Consider the following 19,859-nt stretch of genomic DNA (forward strand, 5'->3'; position numbering starts at 1 on the left):
TAAAAACTATAAAACCATTAAAATCTTTTTTTTGAAAATTTTGAAAATCAATTCTATTTATTTTTTTATTAAATCATTTTTTAAAAATCTTAATTCAATGCATGCAAAATGTATGTGCTATTCATTAATTTGTTAAAAGCTATTTAGTTAAAAACTTTAAATTTGAATAATTCAGAATATAAAGGAGAAGTATTTTAATTAATTAATTTTTAAGTACATATATTTTTATATTTATAAAGTTAGTTGAAATATATTAAGTTTATATATTTAATAATATATATTTTATTTATCAAAACAAAAAAGAAAGCAGTGCTGCACCAACAGTTATTATTAATGCTGCTAAGTTTACATGTAATATACTGTAGTGTTCAAGAAGCAGTGAGGATAGAAAAACTACAGCTATTACATATGAAGTAGATGCTACCATAAGCACCATACAGCTAATCTCTGGAGAAATCGGATGAGTTTCAGATACCATGTGTGTATATGCAACAGAATAATAACTGGTTGATGTCATAATAAAACAACAGTATGATATGGAAATAGCTACAAAGGAATGATAGAGTTCTAGAAAACATGTCCACATTGCAAGAAAACATATAGAAAGCAAAAATATTACTTTTGTAGCTAATTTAAAGTTTTTTGTTTTGTCCAGTATCACACCAACAATGACATTAGCTATAAATCCTAAAATAATTGATGTAAACCCAACTAAACCAATATCTTTTTCTTTTCCAGGAAATAATCTAATTAATACATTGTTCAAAATAGCTCCAAACGAGTATTCTAAAGAGGCTGAAACTGCTATTATATGTACAATAATAACAAAGTTTCGTAACTTGTAAAGTTTCTTTATGCTTTCAATAAACGAGTGTTGATTATCCTCATTATTGTTTTTTTTTAGTGAACTTTTATCTAACTTACATTCCAAAATTTGTTTTTTAACTAATTTTTTTGATTTATTTTTTCGGAGCTGTTCTGCTTCATAGCTTGGTGGGTTTACTGGGAAGCTTTTAACACAAATTAATGTTAAGAAGAATGCCACACACCCCATAATTAGTTGGTGTAGTACAAGACTTCTTATCCCTGCTTTAGTATTAGTAGTATTTTTAGTGTTTTCAACAACGTTAGTTGAATGCAGAAACCCTAATGCAGCTGAAAACATATCAAAACCTACGCATACACCAATCACTCTTCCAATCTCATTTTTTGCAAACCAATTAACAGCAAGCTTTGGAGTTAAAAACAAAAGGGCAGCAAGTGACAAACCTGAAAAAAAATTTCCTGTAAGCAAAAAATAATATCCATTTTGGTTATAGGAAAAGTATCTTATAACTCCACCAATTAAATTTAGCGCTCCTGACATTTTCATGACAAATGCAAGTTCAAACTTGTGCAATAAATAAGAGGAGGGAAGGTTAAATAGTACCACCAAAAAAGCATACATTCCTAACAGCATATGAATTGCAAAAGGCTTCACATGATAAAATTCTTCTAGTATGTTTGAAATTGCAGGGAATGATGTGGAAGTTGTTGTGACAGCAGTTGTTAAAGTACAATAAGAAAGAAGTACCAACCATCTTCTTTTATAAAGCATGTAGTTATTCCCTTTTGCAGTGCTGCTGTCATTAGCATAGTTTAACTGTATTTCACATTCAGTATTAATTCTTTCATCTAAAGACTCATTTGAAATAATAGTAATGTTTGTTTCATCATCCAAAAAGGTCATTTCTGCACTTTGATTATCATCATAACTAATGTTTTTTATATAATTATTTTCTTCTGTATTGTTCATTTGAATATTGTTTATTTCTATTGTTTCTTGCATTTTTTACTCAACTGTTTATCTAAATATATTAGATTTGAAAAAATTTATAAAATAATTTTTTTTCCTATGTGCAAATCTTGTTTTCTATCAAATCAATAATGCTAGTTTATGCATTTAGAGAAGATGAGTATTATATCAATAGCATTTTATTACTTCTCCCATCCATCAATTATTTATAATAAATTTCTATTCACTCTTGTTGAATAATACATAATTTTTTATGAATAATGTATGTTTTCAACAAGAGAAAAAAAACTGTTCCTATATATAGTGTTGTTTTTTTTTAACTAATTTTTTATTTTAAGTAAAATTAATTTAACAATGTGCACCTGTGATTAATGGTTTAAAAGATTTACACACCAACTTAGTTGCCATTTTAATATTATAAGTTGTTAAAACTCTTTTAAATAAAATTTAGAGAGAAAAGCAATTTTTTCTATAAACAATTTTTTAATACATACATTAATGAAATTTATTTTTAATGAATATTTAAAAAAGATAATGGCTTTCCTAAATTTTTTTTTTTTTAATTTTTTAAATCAATTTTTAAAATATAGAATTTATTATGTGACAAAAATAACTAATGCAATATGAGCTAAAAAGATAAAATTTTTGTGAAACTTGTTCTAGCCAATCTCTAATAAATAGTAAAAGCCAATCTCTTCTAGCCAATCTTTATAAATAGTAAAAAGAATCAATTATTTTATATATTTAAGTTTACATACTAAATGGAGGAGGAGAAGGACAGCTAATCTCATTAGCAAAAAATAAATGCATAAACTTATTTACAATTACAAAATGTTTTACTAAAATTGTTCTAATGAAACTATAAACAGAAATATATATCCTATAACTTTGTTTTGTTTTTTTGTTTTTTTTTCTATATAGATATTTTTTAGTAAAATCAATTACACTATTAAAGAGAATATTATTGAAATAAAAATATTATTTTAACCAAAATCTATGTTTTTTAGAAAAATTATACTTAAAATTAAGTTACAAAGCTTAAAATGAAGTCATGAAGCTTAAAATAAAGTCAGGAAATGTAAAATGAGGACAATAAAAATATAAAATGAATGAATATGATGAATAGCAAACAAAAGGCAGGCTTAAGGATCATGCAAATACTGGGCGGTCTTAAAGTTTAAGGCTCTCCATCATTAACACAATTTAATAAGAAGAGCTGCATAACGACGTTTATTAATCAAGTCAAAAAAGTCAACATCATTGGAAAGCGCTTTTTCATTATTTTTGACTGAAAATAATATAATACAATGTTAGTCAAAAAATATATAAAAAATACCTAGTCAGGTTTAAAGTTGCTTTAGTTTTGATGTCTTAAGAAATATTTTAAAAACACAGTTAAATTTTTTTTTTTGATAATTTATTGATTATGAATTTTTTTTACAACTATATAGCTTATTTTTAAAAATATGTGAATAATATTTTCTTTGTACTCTTTAATTTATTTTTTTACTTGTTATATATGTTTTATATATATATATATATATATATATATATATATATATATATATATATATATATATATATATATATATATATATATATATATATATATATATATATATATATATATATATATATATATATATATATATATGTATATATATATATATATGTTATAAAGTTGAAAATGTTTAAAATATTATTTTTCTTTGTTAAGTTTCAAAATTTAGTGAATAATAAGTTAATTTTTTTTTAAGTCAGATGTTCACATGCGAGAAATCATGCAGTTAGCACATAAATTTTTGCAAAGCTTCTGTTTTGGAAATTCTCAAAATCAAACTTTGATGCATAAATACTTAGATACTTTCTTATCATCAGGGCTGGGGGTATTTCTTGAATTTTTTATTGATTGTTTTAATTTTTTTTTATTCAGAATGATATATATATATATAAATTTATAAAAAATCATTCTTTACAAGCTTTTTTTTAGATTCTTGAAGCTGAGACTGTGCGTTATATATTCCATGACAACTTAATTCTATGCAATGAAGTTAATGAAAGAGTTATTCAACAAGTTGTTCATAGTATTGAACAGCATGGAAGACATGTTGCTTATTTGAGATTACTGCAGACACTGCTAAAAGCTGAAAATCAGCTAATCAGAAAGACACAAGACATAGTTATGTCTGAGGTAAAAAATATTTTACAGTTATTATTTTTTATTTTGTTTCTTGATTTCTTCACATTTTCATTTTATTTAATTTTTGTAATTTTTATTAATTGTTGTTTTAGGTTAACTGTTTTTTAATCTTAAAGTTTAGATTTGTATTTTTTATCTTTTTTAAAAAAAAGCTTTCTAGCATGGGTGAAGATATCTTAGTGTTTTACAATGATCATTCTTCATTTGCAACGCTTTTGGAAATGATGCAAAGCGAAAGAGAACGTGCTGATGAATCAAGCCCACTTTTGTATCACATCAATCTTGTCAAGTTATTGGCAAGCTGTACCGAGGGAAAAAATGTCTATACAGAAATAAAGTGTCACAGTCTCTTGCCTTTAGATGACATAGTTCGCATTGTAACTCATCCAGATTGTGTGCCAGAGGTATTGTTAATTTTTAGATATAGAAATGTTTTGTGTGTGTGTGTTTATTTAGAGATTTTCACTCAATTTTTTCAGGTTAAACATTCTTATGTAAATTTCTTAAACCATTGCTATGTGGACACAGAGGTTGAAATGAAAGAAATATACAGTAGTGGTCACATGTGGAAACTTTTTGAAGATTTTATGGTGGATATTGGAAAGGTAGAGTATGATTAAATCTTCCTAATAAAATGAGTTTTGATACAAATAATAAGTTTATAATATAACCTTACCATGCACTTTAGTTTTATAATTACTATTCTGTAAAGGTGTTGATAATATCTAGTAAACCTATGTCTGAGAATTAAGCATGAGTCAGCAAATTTTATAGGTTGTTGCAGTAAACTGATTACAACAACTTTTTTATAGTTATTTGTGAGGATTAGTTTATTTAAAGTTTTTTAGGTTGAAACTTTATTTAAATTTATTTATTCTTAAAAAAAAAATTATATGGTACAATTTTAAAAGGCTTTATTAAATTTTTATTACAATTTTTTTATATAGTTATTTTGGGAGGATTGATTATTGAAAAATTTTTTTGATTGAAAATTTGTGTACTCAAATTTATTTAGTTGGTATTTTTAAAAATTTTTTCAGGTAGAATTTTAAAAAGTTTTATAAAAGAAGGAAAAAAAAAATAGGTTTTAAAAAAATTTGACGTTTTAAAAGGTAATCTTGCACACGTAAAAAGTAAATTTTATTCTCGTAAATAAAGAGTATATCTTAATGTAAAATTAATTAAACATTCAAATTTTTTCAATTGTATATTTTTAGTTTATACTTTATTATTATAATTTTTTTTTATTGCTTGTTATTTTTGTCTACATTTATTATTAACAAATAAATTTGATAAAAACTATTCAATTTAAATTTTTTTTAATATCGTTAATAATAATTATATCATAAATATTTATATTTGCTGTTATTAATTGTTAAAAGTTATTGTTAATGTTAAAATTTAATGAATCAAGTTTTAAATTTCATCAGGTTGTAAATACAACCCATGACCGTAAACATGCTGATAGCCTATTAGAAAATTATGTAACAGATATTGTTCCAGAGATTATAACAGTTTTCTTTAATTCACCTTTCTCTGAGTCAGCTACAACAATTAAAGTAAGTTCTGTTTGTTTTATTGTATTAATTATGTATTAACTGTGTAATTATGTATGAAGTATTTTATTATGAGTATAATGAATTATTGTAAATGTATTATAAATATATAAAACTTTTAAGCATAGAGAATGTGCAGAATAAATTTAAAAAAAATAAATTATATAAAATGTATTTTAAAAAACTTTAAATATAAAACTCAATTGAGAAAAACTTATATATGAAACAATCAAAAATTATAAAACTAAATTTTTTTATTCCAAATAATTTAATTTTTTTTTATTCAAAATTATCACTTCTCTAAAAGTGAAAAATTTCAAAAATACTAAATAACAAATCATAGTTTATTTTTATTTTTAAATTTTTATTTTATCGAATATATTTTTTTGGTAAAAAAAAAATAATAATAAATTTTAGAAAATAGACAAACAAAATAAAATAAAAAAATAATGACAAAAACTTTTAAATAAAAAAAAATGTATTTAAAGTTTTATAGGTATTTTTTGTTTAAAAAAAAAATTGTGGAAAAGTTAAGAACCACAGAACAAAAAACTGTAATTTTTACCTAATACCACGTAATTCTACCATGAATTTTTAAGCGCTCATTTATACGATTTGGCATTGAGTCTATTAAATTCTCTAAAATATGTTTGGGAACATTTCCAAGTATTGTTGGTTAAATATTGTGCAACTCCTCAAGGCTCCTTGGTGCTTTCTTGGCAATCTCTTTATCAAGCCAACTCCAAAGATTTTCAATGCAATTTAGATCTGGGCTATTTGGTGGTCAAGTTATATATATATATATATATATATATATATATATATATATATATATATATATATATATATATATATATATATATATACATTTAAATAGAATATTAATAGAAACTGTTAGAATTAGTTTTGCATTTAAAAATTGTTAAAAATAGATTTATGTTTAATAGTTTTAAATTAGAATTAATAATACAGGCATTGATCTTTTTAAATAAAACATTTAAAAAAAAAATAATTTGTATTCAATTTACATTTAATTTTAATTTATGCTTCAATTTTATATTCAAATTTAATTTAGGCTTTTAATTTTAACTTATGTCTGTAATTTTTATAATTATGTTAATTGTTATATTCACGAGTGAACACAATAATAGCAGGGAGATATAAATGCCAACTTTAAATTCAAAATTAAATGTAGTTTTGGTAATACCAATATTTGATTTTTTTAATATATTTAGATAACTAACTTTTTGTATTTTTTAAAATTCTATTTCAAGTCGCATCAATCAGTTTTTCTCCATTTACTTTCTTCGCTCTATCGACTCTCATTATGCTCATGGTTGTCAGGTCAACAAAAGTATCAGATGGAAAATTGTTTGAGAAATCTTATTGAAATAGGTATGGTTTAAAATAGCTATAATTTTTGACAGGAAACTAGATGTAAGCCTCTAACATGGCTTATTCAGCTTTGTAACAATATTTTCTACTATGTTTAATTTAAATTTGCTTTTCTTTAACAGCTAAGCCTCGAGGAATTGCAATCCCAACAGATTTGGAGTCAGAAGTTCTTAATTTAGTCAGCAGGTCTAAACTTTTAATGAAGCATTCACGACAGTGGTTAAGTCATCGACAACGCAAAGACTCAACTGCAGTACTGATGTCCAAAGATTATCGAAACATTATAGAAGGGCTACATGTAACAAAATTACTTTTTTTAATTTTTTTTTCAAATTTTGAACAACAAAGTATCAAGGTATTTTGCAAATTAAGAATTTGTAATTTTTAACAAGGATATTGTTGCATTATTGGAAGATCAGCTGCGCCCACTTGTAGAAGCAGAGTCATCATTACTAGTTGATGTTTTATATTTCCCTCATCTCCTATTTGCCCCAGGATCAGAAAATAGAACAAAAGCTGACGATGGTGGGTTTCTTTCAAAGTAAGTTTATTATATTTTACAAGCTAGCCATATGGTATTGATTATGTGTGTATGTGTGTCTTTATGAGCTAAAACAATCTTAATTAAAAAAAAATAATTTTTTTTCAACGGTTTTCCTTTTGTGGTTTTTTGAAAATAAGTTTCCTCATTTTTTCATATGGCTTTTTATTTGACAACTAAGTACACTGAAGTATTTTGCTTGACGATTTAAGTAAAATAAAGTGTACTTAAATTTAAGTAAAAGAAAGTGTACTTAAGTTTAAGTAAATTAAAGTGTACTTAAATTTAAGTAAAATAAAGTGTACTTAAATTTAAGTAAAAGAAAGTGTACTTTAATTTAAGTAAAATAAAGTGTACTTAAATTTAAGTAAAACAAAGTGTACTTAAATTTAAGTAAAATAAAGTGTACTTAAATTTAAGTAAAATAAAGTGTACTTAAATTGTCAAGCTTATATAACACAAAGCAACAAAATTTTTTTCTCTGTTTATTGAATTTTTTGATGTTTCTCAATCTAAAGTCTGAGTCTGAATATGTTTTTTTTATTGCATCAATTGCTTGCTCATAAAACCAAAAAAATCAATTATCAAATTGTTTGAAAAACCTAGTTTAATGTGATAGAGTGGTCAGGGGCGTGGTGGCTCTAAAAAGCTTATGCGGGATTTTCATTAAAAGGCCTATATATGCAGTATTTTACCATATATGCTTGATGTAAAGGCCCATACGAAAAAAAATATGTATATATATATATATATATTTCTCTTTCAGTAACTTCCAACTTTAATTAGTGGCTGCTTGCAGCCTTGTTGGAAGCGAAGATGTTTAAAAAAATATATATATGTATATATATATATATATAATAACTGATCTTATTCTAATAAATCATTAATACAAACTAGCAAGTTGAGATAACACTTGTACTTATTAATATTGTTTGTAGTACATTTGTAATTAGTAATATTTGTAATTATTAATATTACAATTATTAATTATTGTATTTGTGATTTGTAATTAATAATATTGTTTGTAATACTTCAAAATAAAAAATGGTAACAATACGATGCAGCGACCACGTTTTTGTTCTGATTTTCTTATAACACAATTTACCGCAAGCAAATACGATTAGTATTTTATTGTTTGAAGAACATAGCCTAACACAAAAATAAAAATCAAAGATTTCAATTTTTCTATTACTATATAATGATATATAGTATATTGTACAATAATAGAAATTTTTTAAAATTATATATAATTTTTTTCTAAAATAAATATTGAAAATCTTCAAAAATTAGAAATTCTTTTTAAAGATAGTTTATGCTTTTGTTTAATTCGGTGTTTTTTTTTAACATTTTTGCATAAACTCACAACAGCAAAAATGCCGCTCTAAAAATGGTGCCGTTATTGACATAATTTAAACATAAAAGTTTTTATAACGTAGTTTCATTTAGCAGTTACCTTATTGAAAGTATTTCATATTTTTTCCAAAAATGCTATTTTATTGTTTTTTCATTTCAAAAATAAACAAAATTAAAATAATGAAAATAAAAAAATTTAAAGCTATGGAATCTTTATAATTTATTTTAAACTTACCTATAATTAATAGTAATAAAAAAGTGTCATAAATAAGTAAATTGTTAAGGCGTAATATGAAATTGTATTTGAAAATATTTGCGGTATTCCCACACCTCAATTAAAATAAATTCGTTAAATAATATGGTTTTACACTATTTTTAAAAGGTTTTATTTGTGTATTTATATAGTTCATAATTCAAAGTTTGCATAAAACATATCTTCTTTAAATGTACTTTTTGCACAGCCATCATCCTTTTTTTAATGTCTGAGGACAGGATATTACAGAGTGATTTGTTTATTTACATACAATAATATAAACTGTTTAAAAATTAAAAAACTTTATTTATTATAAAACAAGTTTATATCTGTTTTGAAATGCTACAAAAATGCAAAAAATGCAAAACATAACTTCGATACTTATTTATATAACTTAATTTAAAATTTTACACCAAAACATTTTTCTTAAATGAATTAAAACGCAATACAATTACTATATAGTAATTGTATTGCTTATTAATTCATTTAAAAAAATATTTTGGGGTTAAATTTTAAATTAAGTTAATTTAAGTCCAACAATAATAATATGGGTCTGCGGACTTTTTTAAATTTATTTTAACGACATTGCGATCGTTAAAAACCGTTTATGGGTTCATCATTTTTCTTATGAAAAAAGTATCATAATACGTCTTAAAATATCTACTTTGTTTTCAGAGCAATATTATCATTATGCAAAATACTAATATAATTCAAAGTTGAAGACTTAAAATCTAGGGATTAATAAAATTTAATTTGTGCAAACATAAATATTGTAAATGATTTGCCCATGCAGGAATCCCGCATAACCTCTGGGGCCACCACGCCTCTGAGAATGGTAGTAAGATCTTCTCAACAGGTAACAGGGATAAATTAATAACATTGTGCAAACTAGTCTGTAAATGTTTTCTCACTAGCGATTTATTTCTTAAGAAATCCTGGTTCCAGCCTTAACAAAGAAAACATAGGCATTTTGTAAATTGAGAAATAATCCTAGCATCTTAGTGTCTGCATACATCCAACTTGTAACTGTCGTAGTTAATTTACTCAAGAATAAACTTTACGTTCTTCTAGTCTTTTTTTATATAAACAAAATGAATCTACTGGAATCATAGGAAATTAGTTTCTGTTATCGGAGCAAAACTGCTTTTTTTTTAAGACTTGTTCAAGACTTTTTGTTGAGCTGTCAATAAATAGCCTTTACTCTTCAGGATTATGAACAATACTAATGATATTTAAAACACCACAAACATCATGATAATAGTACAGTGGTTCTGATACTACATAATAGGATGCAAATAACTTTCATTTTATGTTGTATCTATTAATTTTTATCACATTTTAAATATTACACTCATCATATATTATAATATATATTATTTATTTTTATTATTATTATAATTTTGATTTACATTTCTCTTAACTATTATTTAGTTTTTTTACTCATTTAATTTAATTTTATAACTTTATTCAATATTTTATTGTTGTTAAACTTGACTAATTGTTTGGGAGGAGGCTGAATAAGTGCGAATTTCATAACTGCGAATCTGCATAAGTGCGAAGCAGTTGCAAAGACTGGCATAAGTGCGAACTGGCACAAGCGCGAACTGGCATAAGTGCGCCGAAAGAATTTGCAAACATTGGCATAAGTGCGAACTTGCACAAGTGCGAACTGGCATATGTGCGAATCAATTGCAAAAACTGGCATAAGTGCAAACTGGCACAAGCACGAACTGGCATAAGTGCGCCGAAAGAATTTGCAAACATTGGCATAAGTGCGAACTGGCATAAGTGCGAACTGGCATAAGTGCGAATCAATTGCAAAAACTGGCATAAGTGCGAACTGGCACAAGCGCGAACTGGCATAAGTGTGCCGAAAGAATTTGCAAACAATGGCATAAGTGCGAACTGGCATAAGTGCGAACTGGCATAAGTGCGAACTGGCATAAGTGCGAACTTGTCAATTCGCCACTTATGCCAATTTGCACTTATGCCAATGTTTGCAAATTCTTTCGGCGCACTTATACTAATTCGCGCTTGTGCCAGTTCGCACTTATGCCAGTTTTTGCAATTGGTTCGCACTTATGCCAGTTCGCACTTATGCCAGTTCGCACTTTTGCCAATGTTTGCAAATTCTTTCGGCGCACTTATGCCAGTTCGCGCTTGTGCCAGTTCGCACTTATGCCAGTTTTTGCAATTGTTTCGCACTTATGGCAGTTCGCACTTATGCCAGTTCGCACTTATGCCAATGTTTGCAAATTCTTTTGGCGCAATTATGCCAGTTCGCGCTTGTGCTAGTTCGCACTTATGCCAGTTTTTGCAAGTGATTCGCACTTATGCCAGTTCGCGCTTGTGCCAGTTCGCATTTATGCCAGTTTGCACTTATGCCAGTCGCACTTATGCTGATTCGCAGTTATGAAATTCGCACTTATTCAGTCGCCCCTTGTTTGGGTGTTGTGTTATTGTTTAAACTACCATTATTTTTATTATTATTGTTTATTGTATTTGTTAGTGTTTTAATGTTGTAAGCACTTGTTCCTCATAATCATATTCATTAGTATTTTTTTTTTTTTTGTTATTATAAACATAGCATTTATTTCCTATTTATTTTTGATTTTAAATTACTATTTTCTTCTGATAAAATTTTTATAATTGATGATTTACCTTATTTTTTTATTCAATCCAATTTTTTCCCATCTTTTCATTTAAGTAAAGTCTCTAATAAAAATAATAATTATGTTTTATCTTGTGTTTTAGACTCTGATGCAAAAATTTTCTTCTTAAATAATCTAACTAAATTAATTCTTATTATTATTAATTTATGATTTTGATTTTAACATTTTTATAGAAATAGTTTTTTCTTTAAAAAACTTTAGAAAGGCATTAAATAATAGTTTGTAAATACTATGATATAAGTAAACTATGTACACTTAACTTTCATTAAATAAATGCTCTCTCCTTTTTTCATCTAAACATATCATTGTTACAAAAACACTTGAAGGATTTAAACATAATTCTATCATTATTTAGTTTTGGTTTTTTTAGCATTTGTATAACAGAAACAAGGTTAAAAAAGGATCATTATTTTCTCTAATTTAATAACTAATGAAATTATTTTAGGAAATTTAACAACTTCTGTTTATGATCACATAGCTCAATTTTGTATTTGTCCCAGTTTCAATAAATTACTTATACCACGCAGACACAATTTATATAGCAGGAGTTTTAAAAACTTTAATAAAGAAAACTTTAAATCAGATTTATCAAAAATGGACTGGGATGATGTTATAAAGGCCAATGATACTAACTCATGTTTACAAATGTTTATCACTGAAACAACATTGATTTTAATTTGTTACGCCCTACTTAAAAAAACAAGTATCAAAAGATCAAATGTTGATTTAAACCATGGATTACAAAAGGAATTATAAAATCTATTCAAGAGCGCAATCTTTTCCAATAAAAATTTTTAAGATCTAATGATCTTATTAATATAAACATGTTTAAAGTTATTTTTAAGAGATATAAATATATGATAATTACATTAATTAAACTTAGTAAAAAATTCATTTTAATAAATTTTACTCAGAAAATGTAAAAAATCGCTTTAGTAAGGCATTAACAATCTAACAAATGTCAAAAATTTGAAGAAATTATCCCTAGACTGTTTGCAAGAAAATGAAACATTTAACTGATCCAACTCTAATCTCTGAATCATTCAACACTTTCTTTTACAAATGTTGCTCATAAACTCAAATCCAATATTTATTAGTCTTATGTCAACTATCAAAAGTATCTTAAATATCTAAATATACATATTTTACTATTAACTCCAATATTCCTGAAATTTCATTTTTTATATCTAAATTGAATCCAAAAAAATCATTAGGTCCAAACAGCATTTTCACAAACATTCTTATAGATTTCAACAATGAATTTTCAAGTATTCATTCTAAACTATTTAATAACTCATTCATAAATGGAATATTTCCTGATATTTCAAATTTACCTTGTGTTATTCCAATATTTAAAAATGGCTTTAAACTTTCATACACTAACTATAGACCTATTTGATTTTCCAATCAAAACATTTTACTTGCCACACATTAATAAGTATAACAAAATAATCAGAAAAGCTCTTGATACTGGTCATTTCAATTGTGGTGTTTTTATCGATTTACAAAAGGCTTTCGATACTGTTGACAATAGTATTTTGATTTCTAAATTAGGACATAAAATTGTAACACAATACCGCGGTATTGTAAATGACTGTTTTTTGATCTTATCTTTCAGATCTAAAACAATTTGTAAGAATTAATGGTTTTAATTTTAGCAAAGAATTTGTTTTGTGTGGTTTTCCTCAAGGTTCTGTTCTTGGTTCTCTTTTGTTTTTAATATACATTAAAAACTTAACCAACTCTGTTCACTTCTCATCAATACATTTGTTTGGTGTTGATATCAATTTCTTGCATATCAACAAATTGTATCATTCTTTATGTAAAAATGTAAACTCAGCATTCTTTATGTAAAAATCTAAAAGGCATAGCTCATTGGTTAAATGCTAACCTAATATGTTTAAAAACTATTTCTATAAAATTGTTATTATCAAAATCAAAATTAATATCATACTGGCTATATTCTTATATAGAAGAGTTATTAAATATCTTGGTGTGGTGGGGACTGCAATCTTTCGTGGAACTTTAAAATTGATGATCTCGAGCTAAACATATGTTTTCAATAATTCCACATTATGTCGATAAAGTTACACTAAAGAATATTTACTATGCATTATTCTCATCTATTATTTTCAAGTTTGGAGTCGAGTTGGAAACTATTGCATTAATAAGTTGCTATTGTCTCAGCATCGTTCTATTAGAATAATAAATTTCTAACCATTTAAATCAGGTACATCAAAGTTTTTCAAAAAACTTAACGTTGCAACATTTCCAGCATTAGTAAAGTTATTCTTCAGTGCCAATCTTCTTCTTTTTTTTTGACTCCTTAAATAAAAATTTATCTTCTTCCATCACAAACTCGTTGGCGCAATTCTACTAAAAATATATAGAATGAAAAACTAAATGTACCATCTTTTAAAATCCAGAGTATGGTAAACATTCTATTGTCTATCAGTGTTTGAATAAGTTTAAAAAAACTACACCTTAAAATACCTTCTTTTTTCATTTTAAACAAAATCAATTTTTAAAAATTCTGAAAAATATTTTATTCTAACTTTTAGACATTATTATCCTTATTACTAAAAAAATACATTTATCTTCTGTATTTTTTTTTTTTCAGTTAATTTTTTTCTAGTTTGTTTTTATTATAACCTGCAATTTCTACAAGTTAATTATTAATCTATGATTTATGTGCTTTAATCTGTGTGCATGCTCTATGTGTTTTAATGTATGTCTTTATGTTTATTATTACTTATATTATATTTAAAAACTGGTTTCACTCCTTTGATCAGACTTCTGTATGAGTGACACCATCCTTATAAATCATTAACTTATCATTATAAATAGTTTTATGATTATAACTTGCTATAATATTTACTATTATTGTTATTATTTTTTTCATTGTAACTATTGTAAACATACTTGTTATTACTATTACTATAATTTGTTTTAATTTTGTTGTCTTACATTATTATTATTACTACTATTGTTACTATTTTTGTTGTTATTATTATTATTAGTATTATTATTATATTGTTGTAAGATTATAAAGGAAAATAAATATTTTCTTGTTGTTGTTGTTGTTGTTGTTATTGTTATTATTATTTTGAGGTTCTTAAGCTTGGATCTAATTAATTTGATTCTTTCAAGCATGATGTCAGAAGTTCTGCATTGATGTAATGAGACCTAAATCTTGTACTAAATCATTAAATTCTTGTTGGTTAGGGAAATGAGATGAAGTCATCACTAAGTTTATCCAGAGTGTCATTCATGTTTATGTGAGACGGTTTTTGAAAATGGTGTAATGGTTGATGTTTCTAAACAATGAATGACATGAAAACGCATCTTTTTTTTTTTAAATGTCTTTAAAATGATATGCTGGCACTTTTATTGTTTTGAGGTGGAGAAAAGACAGGCAATTCATCACTGTGTGGAACTGATCCAATAAAAGATAGTATACTTCAATAAAATAGAGTCAGTTTATTCTTTAGCCTTTTTATACTTTGAAATTTCAACCATGCAGAAGTAACACTCATCATGTTTCATCAGTACTTTCCATATTTTATGGATCACAAAAGGCACTTTTAATTTCCTTGCAGCCATCCTTCCAGAGTTAATTTGTACAATTTTTTCTGATCTCCAGTAGTCATGACAAAATAAGTATGGTATGCAGTAAATAATTTCCAATTTCAAGTCAAGCCTCAATTTTTCTCCATGGTTTTTCTCTCATTGTGCTGCTGCAATTTCTAATCCTAACCATTACTTCCATATCTATCACCAAAACAATTCTCCAGAAAACAGGCATCTGTTTACTATTGCTAGAACTCATTGTTAAAAGGTTTTGTCTAAGGCCAAAGGCCACTCTTCTCAGGTCACAAAATCTTGTATTTAATCTCAAAAATTTGGCTTTTTTATTTGATGTAGATACAGATGATTCTCCTATTTGAGTTCTTTTAGTATTATTTTAGTATTAAGTTGTTTTTTTTTATAGTTCTACTTGTTAGTTTTCTTTTAGCCTTTGATATTTTTAATAAATAAAATTTGACTGAAGATTAACTAAATTGAAGATATCAGTGAAAATACTTAGTTTGTTAAATTATATTTGATTCGAAAGTATTTTAATTTTACGTGTTCAAAGATTCTAATTTTCATTGAAGTATTGGAAGTTTTGCACTTAAATGCAGTTCGAAATAAAATCCTAGTTAAATGAAGTTTTTTTATTAAAGGGAATCCAAGAAACAATACAAGATTACAAGCGGTCCAATATAATCAAGGTATGACATGACTATGAGAGGATTATTTTAGAGAAAGTTGAAGAGAAATTAAAAATCCGTCCGATTTAGTAAAAATTTGACTTATCCAGGGTTCAAGTTAACAGTAATCTACTGTATATATGTGTATATATGTATATGTATATAAATGTATATATATATATGTATATATATATATATATATATATATATATATATATATATATATATATATATATGTATATATATATATATATATGTATGTATATATATACAAATACACTCACACATTTCATATATATCAATATCAATTATTTGGCCTTTAAGCAGTAAGTGGAACAGGTTGCAAAAGTCTTACATTAATCATCAGTTTAGTTTCTTTGTGTAGAATGCTTCTCAAGCTATTTTATTTACAACTTTTGATTCAAAATAAAGAAAGCAAACCTTGCACTTTTTGACAGTTAGTTAGGATTGAACATGCTGGCAATGAAATGTTTTAAAGTAGTGATCATATCCATTTTTTGTACCCTCGATTAGGTTATTAAAAACCCCTCGATTGATGTTATTTAAGTTGCTAAACTTTTTCTTATAAATGTGTTTGTATGGTTGAATGTAATGCTTCTTCAATACTACAGTTTTTTAGTCTTTTCAGATGAGATTGATTGCAAACTTCAAATGGTTTGTCATTATCAAAACTTTATGAATATCTGTTCAAAACACTTTTTTGGATATTTTGAAATAAAATTTGTTAAAAAAAGATAAATTGTAAAGTTAATATTTGTAAATTTAAAAAATATTTATAAATTTAGATTGATTTACCATGCTAGTTTGCTTATGGTTGACAATGAGGCATTGTGCATAAAAATCCTTAGAGTTTTGCAGCAAATGCTACAAAAAGAAGTTCACTTTGGTGAAAAGGTTTTTAATCTTTGTTTATTTAAATTCATAAAATTCTTTTAAAAAATCAATGTAGGGTCATGGTACCACCTACCGCGACTTTAAGAAAACTTTTAACTTCAAAACTTCTTAACTTCAAAAGCATAACAGATTTTTATTTAGGGTTTTCGAATTAATATTTTATACTCAATTATTAACTAAATTATATAATTCGAATTTGAGTAAAGTTATTTTTTTAATGTTATTTTTAATTTTTTGTAAGATCTAGTACGTTTCTTCACCTACCGTGATAAAGCACCACCTACCGTAATCGATTCTCCACCTACCGTGTATGAAAAAAAAATCGTATATTTTAATTTAACTTTTATATATTTAAATCAAGAAACAAATACACAAATTTAATATGATTACAAAACAAAGAAGACATTGGTTATAAAAATATCACCCAAAGCTTTTTTCTGAGTTTAAACTTTTTTCTTTTTAAGTTCTTTATTTGAATGTTTTTTTGTCTTTTATTTTTAATTTCTTTTGTTACAGCTTGTTTTCTTTTAGATTTTTCTTGTTTTTCTTTTTCTTTTAATTCTTTTTTTTTCAGCAGCTTTATTTTTACGTTCAATTTTTTTGATATCTTCTTCTTCCTTTGCATTTTCTCTAGTTATTTGAATCTCTAACCATTTGGATGAAGTTACAATGCTTGGTAATCGTTCAACTTGTTTCAGCATTTTTTTCGTGGTTGGTTGTTTAGGCCATTAAAGAAAGTTGTGTAATGGGATAACATCTTTTATAATTTGTTTATTTGAATCTGGTGGATCTGCTGCTGATTTACTTTCACCGGATTCATTAATTATTACGCTTTTTCCAAATTCGCTAACATTATTAGATACGATTTCATTTTGCGTATTGCTAATATCTAAATACAATTCTTTATCGATTTCATTTTTCGATACATTATTGTTGGCTTCTATTAAATTTATGGTTTGTTTGGAGCTATTGTTAAATTTAAGTTTTTTCCAAAAATTAAATAATTCTCTGAAGTCAGTTTTACCCATTCTTTATTTCCAGTTTTTTCAAACTGTAGCAATACTTCAGGTGGAACGTTTAAAAATAATTTTCCCACGTTATTATGGCTTGAAAGATTCGTTTCATTATCATCAATTGTGGAATTCAATTTAGCACGTTGAATTACTTTTTTATAATCAACATTGTTCATATTAAATGGGAATATTCCTGTTGACCTAAATTCGTTAATAATATTTTTTTTCATATTTGGATCCATAACAAAATTATTCAACAACATTGGTACATTTTTTTTGCAAATTTTATTGAAATTGTTCTGCAATTTAAATTGCTGACAAATGTTCTACCTTTTTTTTTCATTGGTCTGAAAACTGACACATCTAATGGTTGTAAGATGTGTGTAGCATTAGGAAACAACGAAATCAAATGAATTCTTTCTGAAGAGCAATTCAAAATTAAAACGAGATGGATCATTAAGGTATTGTGCATCATCGTCTAATAATTCATACACCTCATTAAACCATTTTATTATCGATGTTTCAGTTATAATACCTCTAGCTAGACTAATATGCTCAGCTCGATTTTGCGATAATTCCTTATGACAACGCATAAATTTATAAAACCAGTTTTTACTTGGGATATCATCTTTAAATGGTGTTTTTATACCTCGCCCTATGACTATTTTTTTTTTTATAATAACTTTTTTGTTATCTCAAAACCCATGTTAGTGCACTGCATTAACCAAGCAACCAATTCATTCTCTATTTCTTCTCCAAGATAAGATTTAAAGCCAGAGTTTTGCCGTTTGGGCTGGCTTTTCCAGATAATTTGTCGCGTAAGGTACTTTCAGGAACATTAAACTTTTTGCTGACACATAAAATTTTTTCAACTTTATTTAAAGCTCTTAGTGCTGCATGATGTTGTTCTTCTGAATACAAAAGCTTTTTTCGAATATTTTTTTTCTTTTTTGAACCTTGCATCTTTCTAATCGAGTTCATTTCACATAATAAATAAAGTATAAAAAACATATCAAATAAATACTCCCTAGGGTTAAATTCATTTCACATAATAAATAAAGTATAAAAATCATATCAAATAAATACTTCTTAGGGTTAAATTACCTTTAATTGGTAATTGAGTTGAACTGAAATGTTTTTTTAGAGAGAAAACTTCACAAAATAAAACACGACCGAAAAAATATTTTTATAAACGGTGCTAACTATTATAATTTTTGTAATCGCCTACCGTGTAAAAGATTAAACAATGTTATACAAAAAATAACAATATTTTTTGATAAAATTTAAAATATTCAAAGTCTGCACCAAATAAGTAGCACTCACTATAAATATAATATTTTTTATTCATTTTATACTGTTTTAAACATTAAAATATCTAAAAATAGTCATAATCAGAGAAGTAATAAGAAACATACCTCTTTTGGCACTAAATGTTTTTCTGCATCAAACACGCGGATATGATATTTTCTGGTGACAAACAAATAGCACATGTCAGTTATTTAACATTTGATTGCAAGAGGCGAATTGCTAACGCTAGGTAAGTGACACATATTAACGTAGACCAAAGGGCCATGTGAACTAATTATATGTGTTACAGAGGACTACTATGGGACGTGGAGCTAAGTTAAATGCAGAAGAAGTCACTATGATCAAGGCATTCAAGGCTGTCAATGTAACAACGTCTGAGATATCGAAAAATATACAGCGAAGTTGGAAGGCGGTCAAGAAGATTTTGAAGGATCCTGATTCATATTTGAAAATAAAATCCAACCAAAATGCTTCAAAATTAACCAAGCGTGACAAACGTCGCATACTACAAGTGGCTTCAAATATCGGCTGTAGTGCCCGATTGATACACATTCAGCTGGGTATTGATATGTCATTGCGTACGATACGAAGAACGTTATGTGAAG

The 19,859-nt window shown here is 25.9% G+C and overlaps 1 protein-coding gene across 3 annotated transcripts in view; it reads left to right on the top strand.

Moving 5' to 3' along the window:
• Positions 1 to 19,859, top strand: part of LOC100202979 (inositol 1,4,5-trisphosphate-gated calcium channel ITPR1) — a 139,702-nt gene that overhangs the window by 83,209 nt on the left and 36,634 nt on the right. For all 3 annotated transcript variants that reach the window (XM_065813080.1, XM_065813079.1, XM_065813081.1), the window contains exons 30-38: positions 3,553 to 3,681; positions 3,786 to 3,986; positions 4,148 to 4,399; positions 4,475 to 4,600; positions 5,426 to 5,554; positions 6,826 to 6,946; positions 7,069 to 7,244; positions 7,339 to 7,487; positions 16,825 to 16,933. In XM_065813080.1, coding sequence (XP_065669152.1) covers positions 3,553 to 3,681; positions 3,786 to 3,986; positions 4,148 to 4,399; positions 4,475 to 4,600; positions 5,426 to 5,554; positions 6,826 to 6,946; positions 7,069 to 7,244; positions 7,339 to 7,487; positions 16,825 to 16,933 — 1,392 coding nt within the window. The remainder of the gene's footprint in view (positions 1 to 3,552; positions 3,682 to 3,785; positions 3,987 to 4,147; positions 4,400 to 4,474; positions 4,601 to 5,425; positions 5,555 to 6,825; positions 6,947 to 7,068; positions 7,245 to 7,338; positions 7,488 to 16,824; positions 16,934 to 19,859) is intronic.

The sequence above is a fragment of the Hydra vulgaris genome, chromosome 12, assembly GCF_038396675.1.
Source record: "Hydra vulgaris chromosome 12, alternate assembly HydraT2T_AEP".
Taxonomy (NCBI): Eukaryota; Metazoa; Cnidaria; class Hydrozoa; order Anthoathecata; family Hydridae; genus Hydra; species Hydra vulgaris.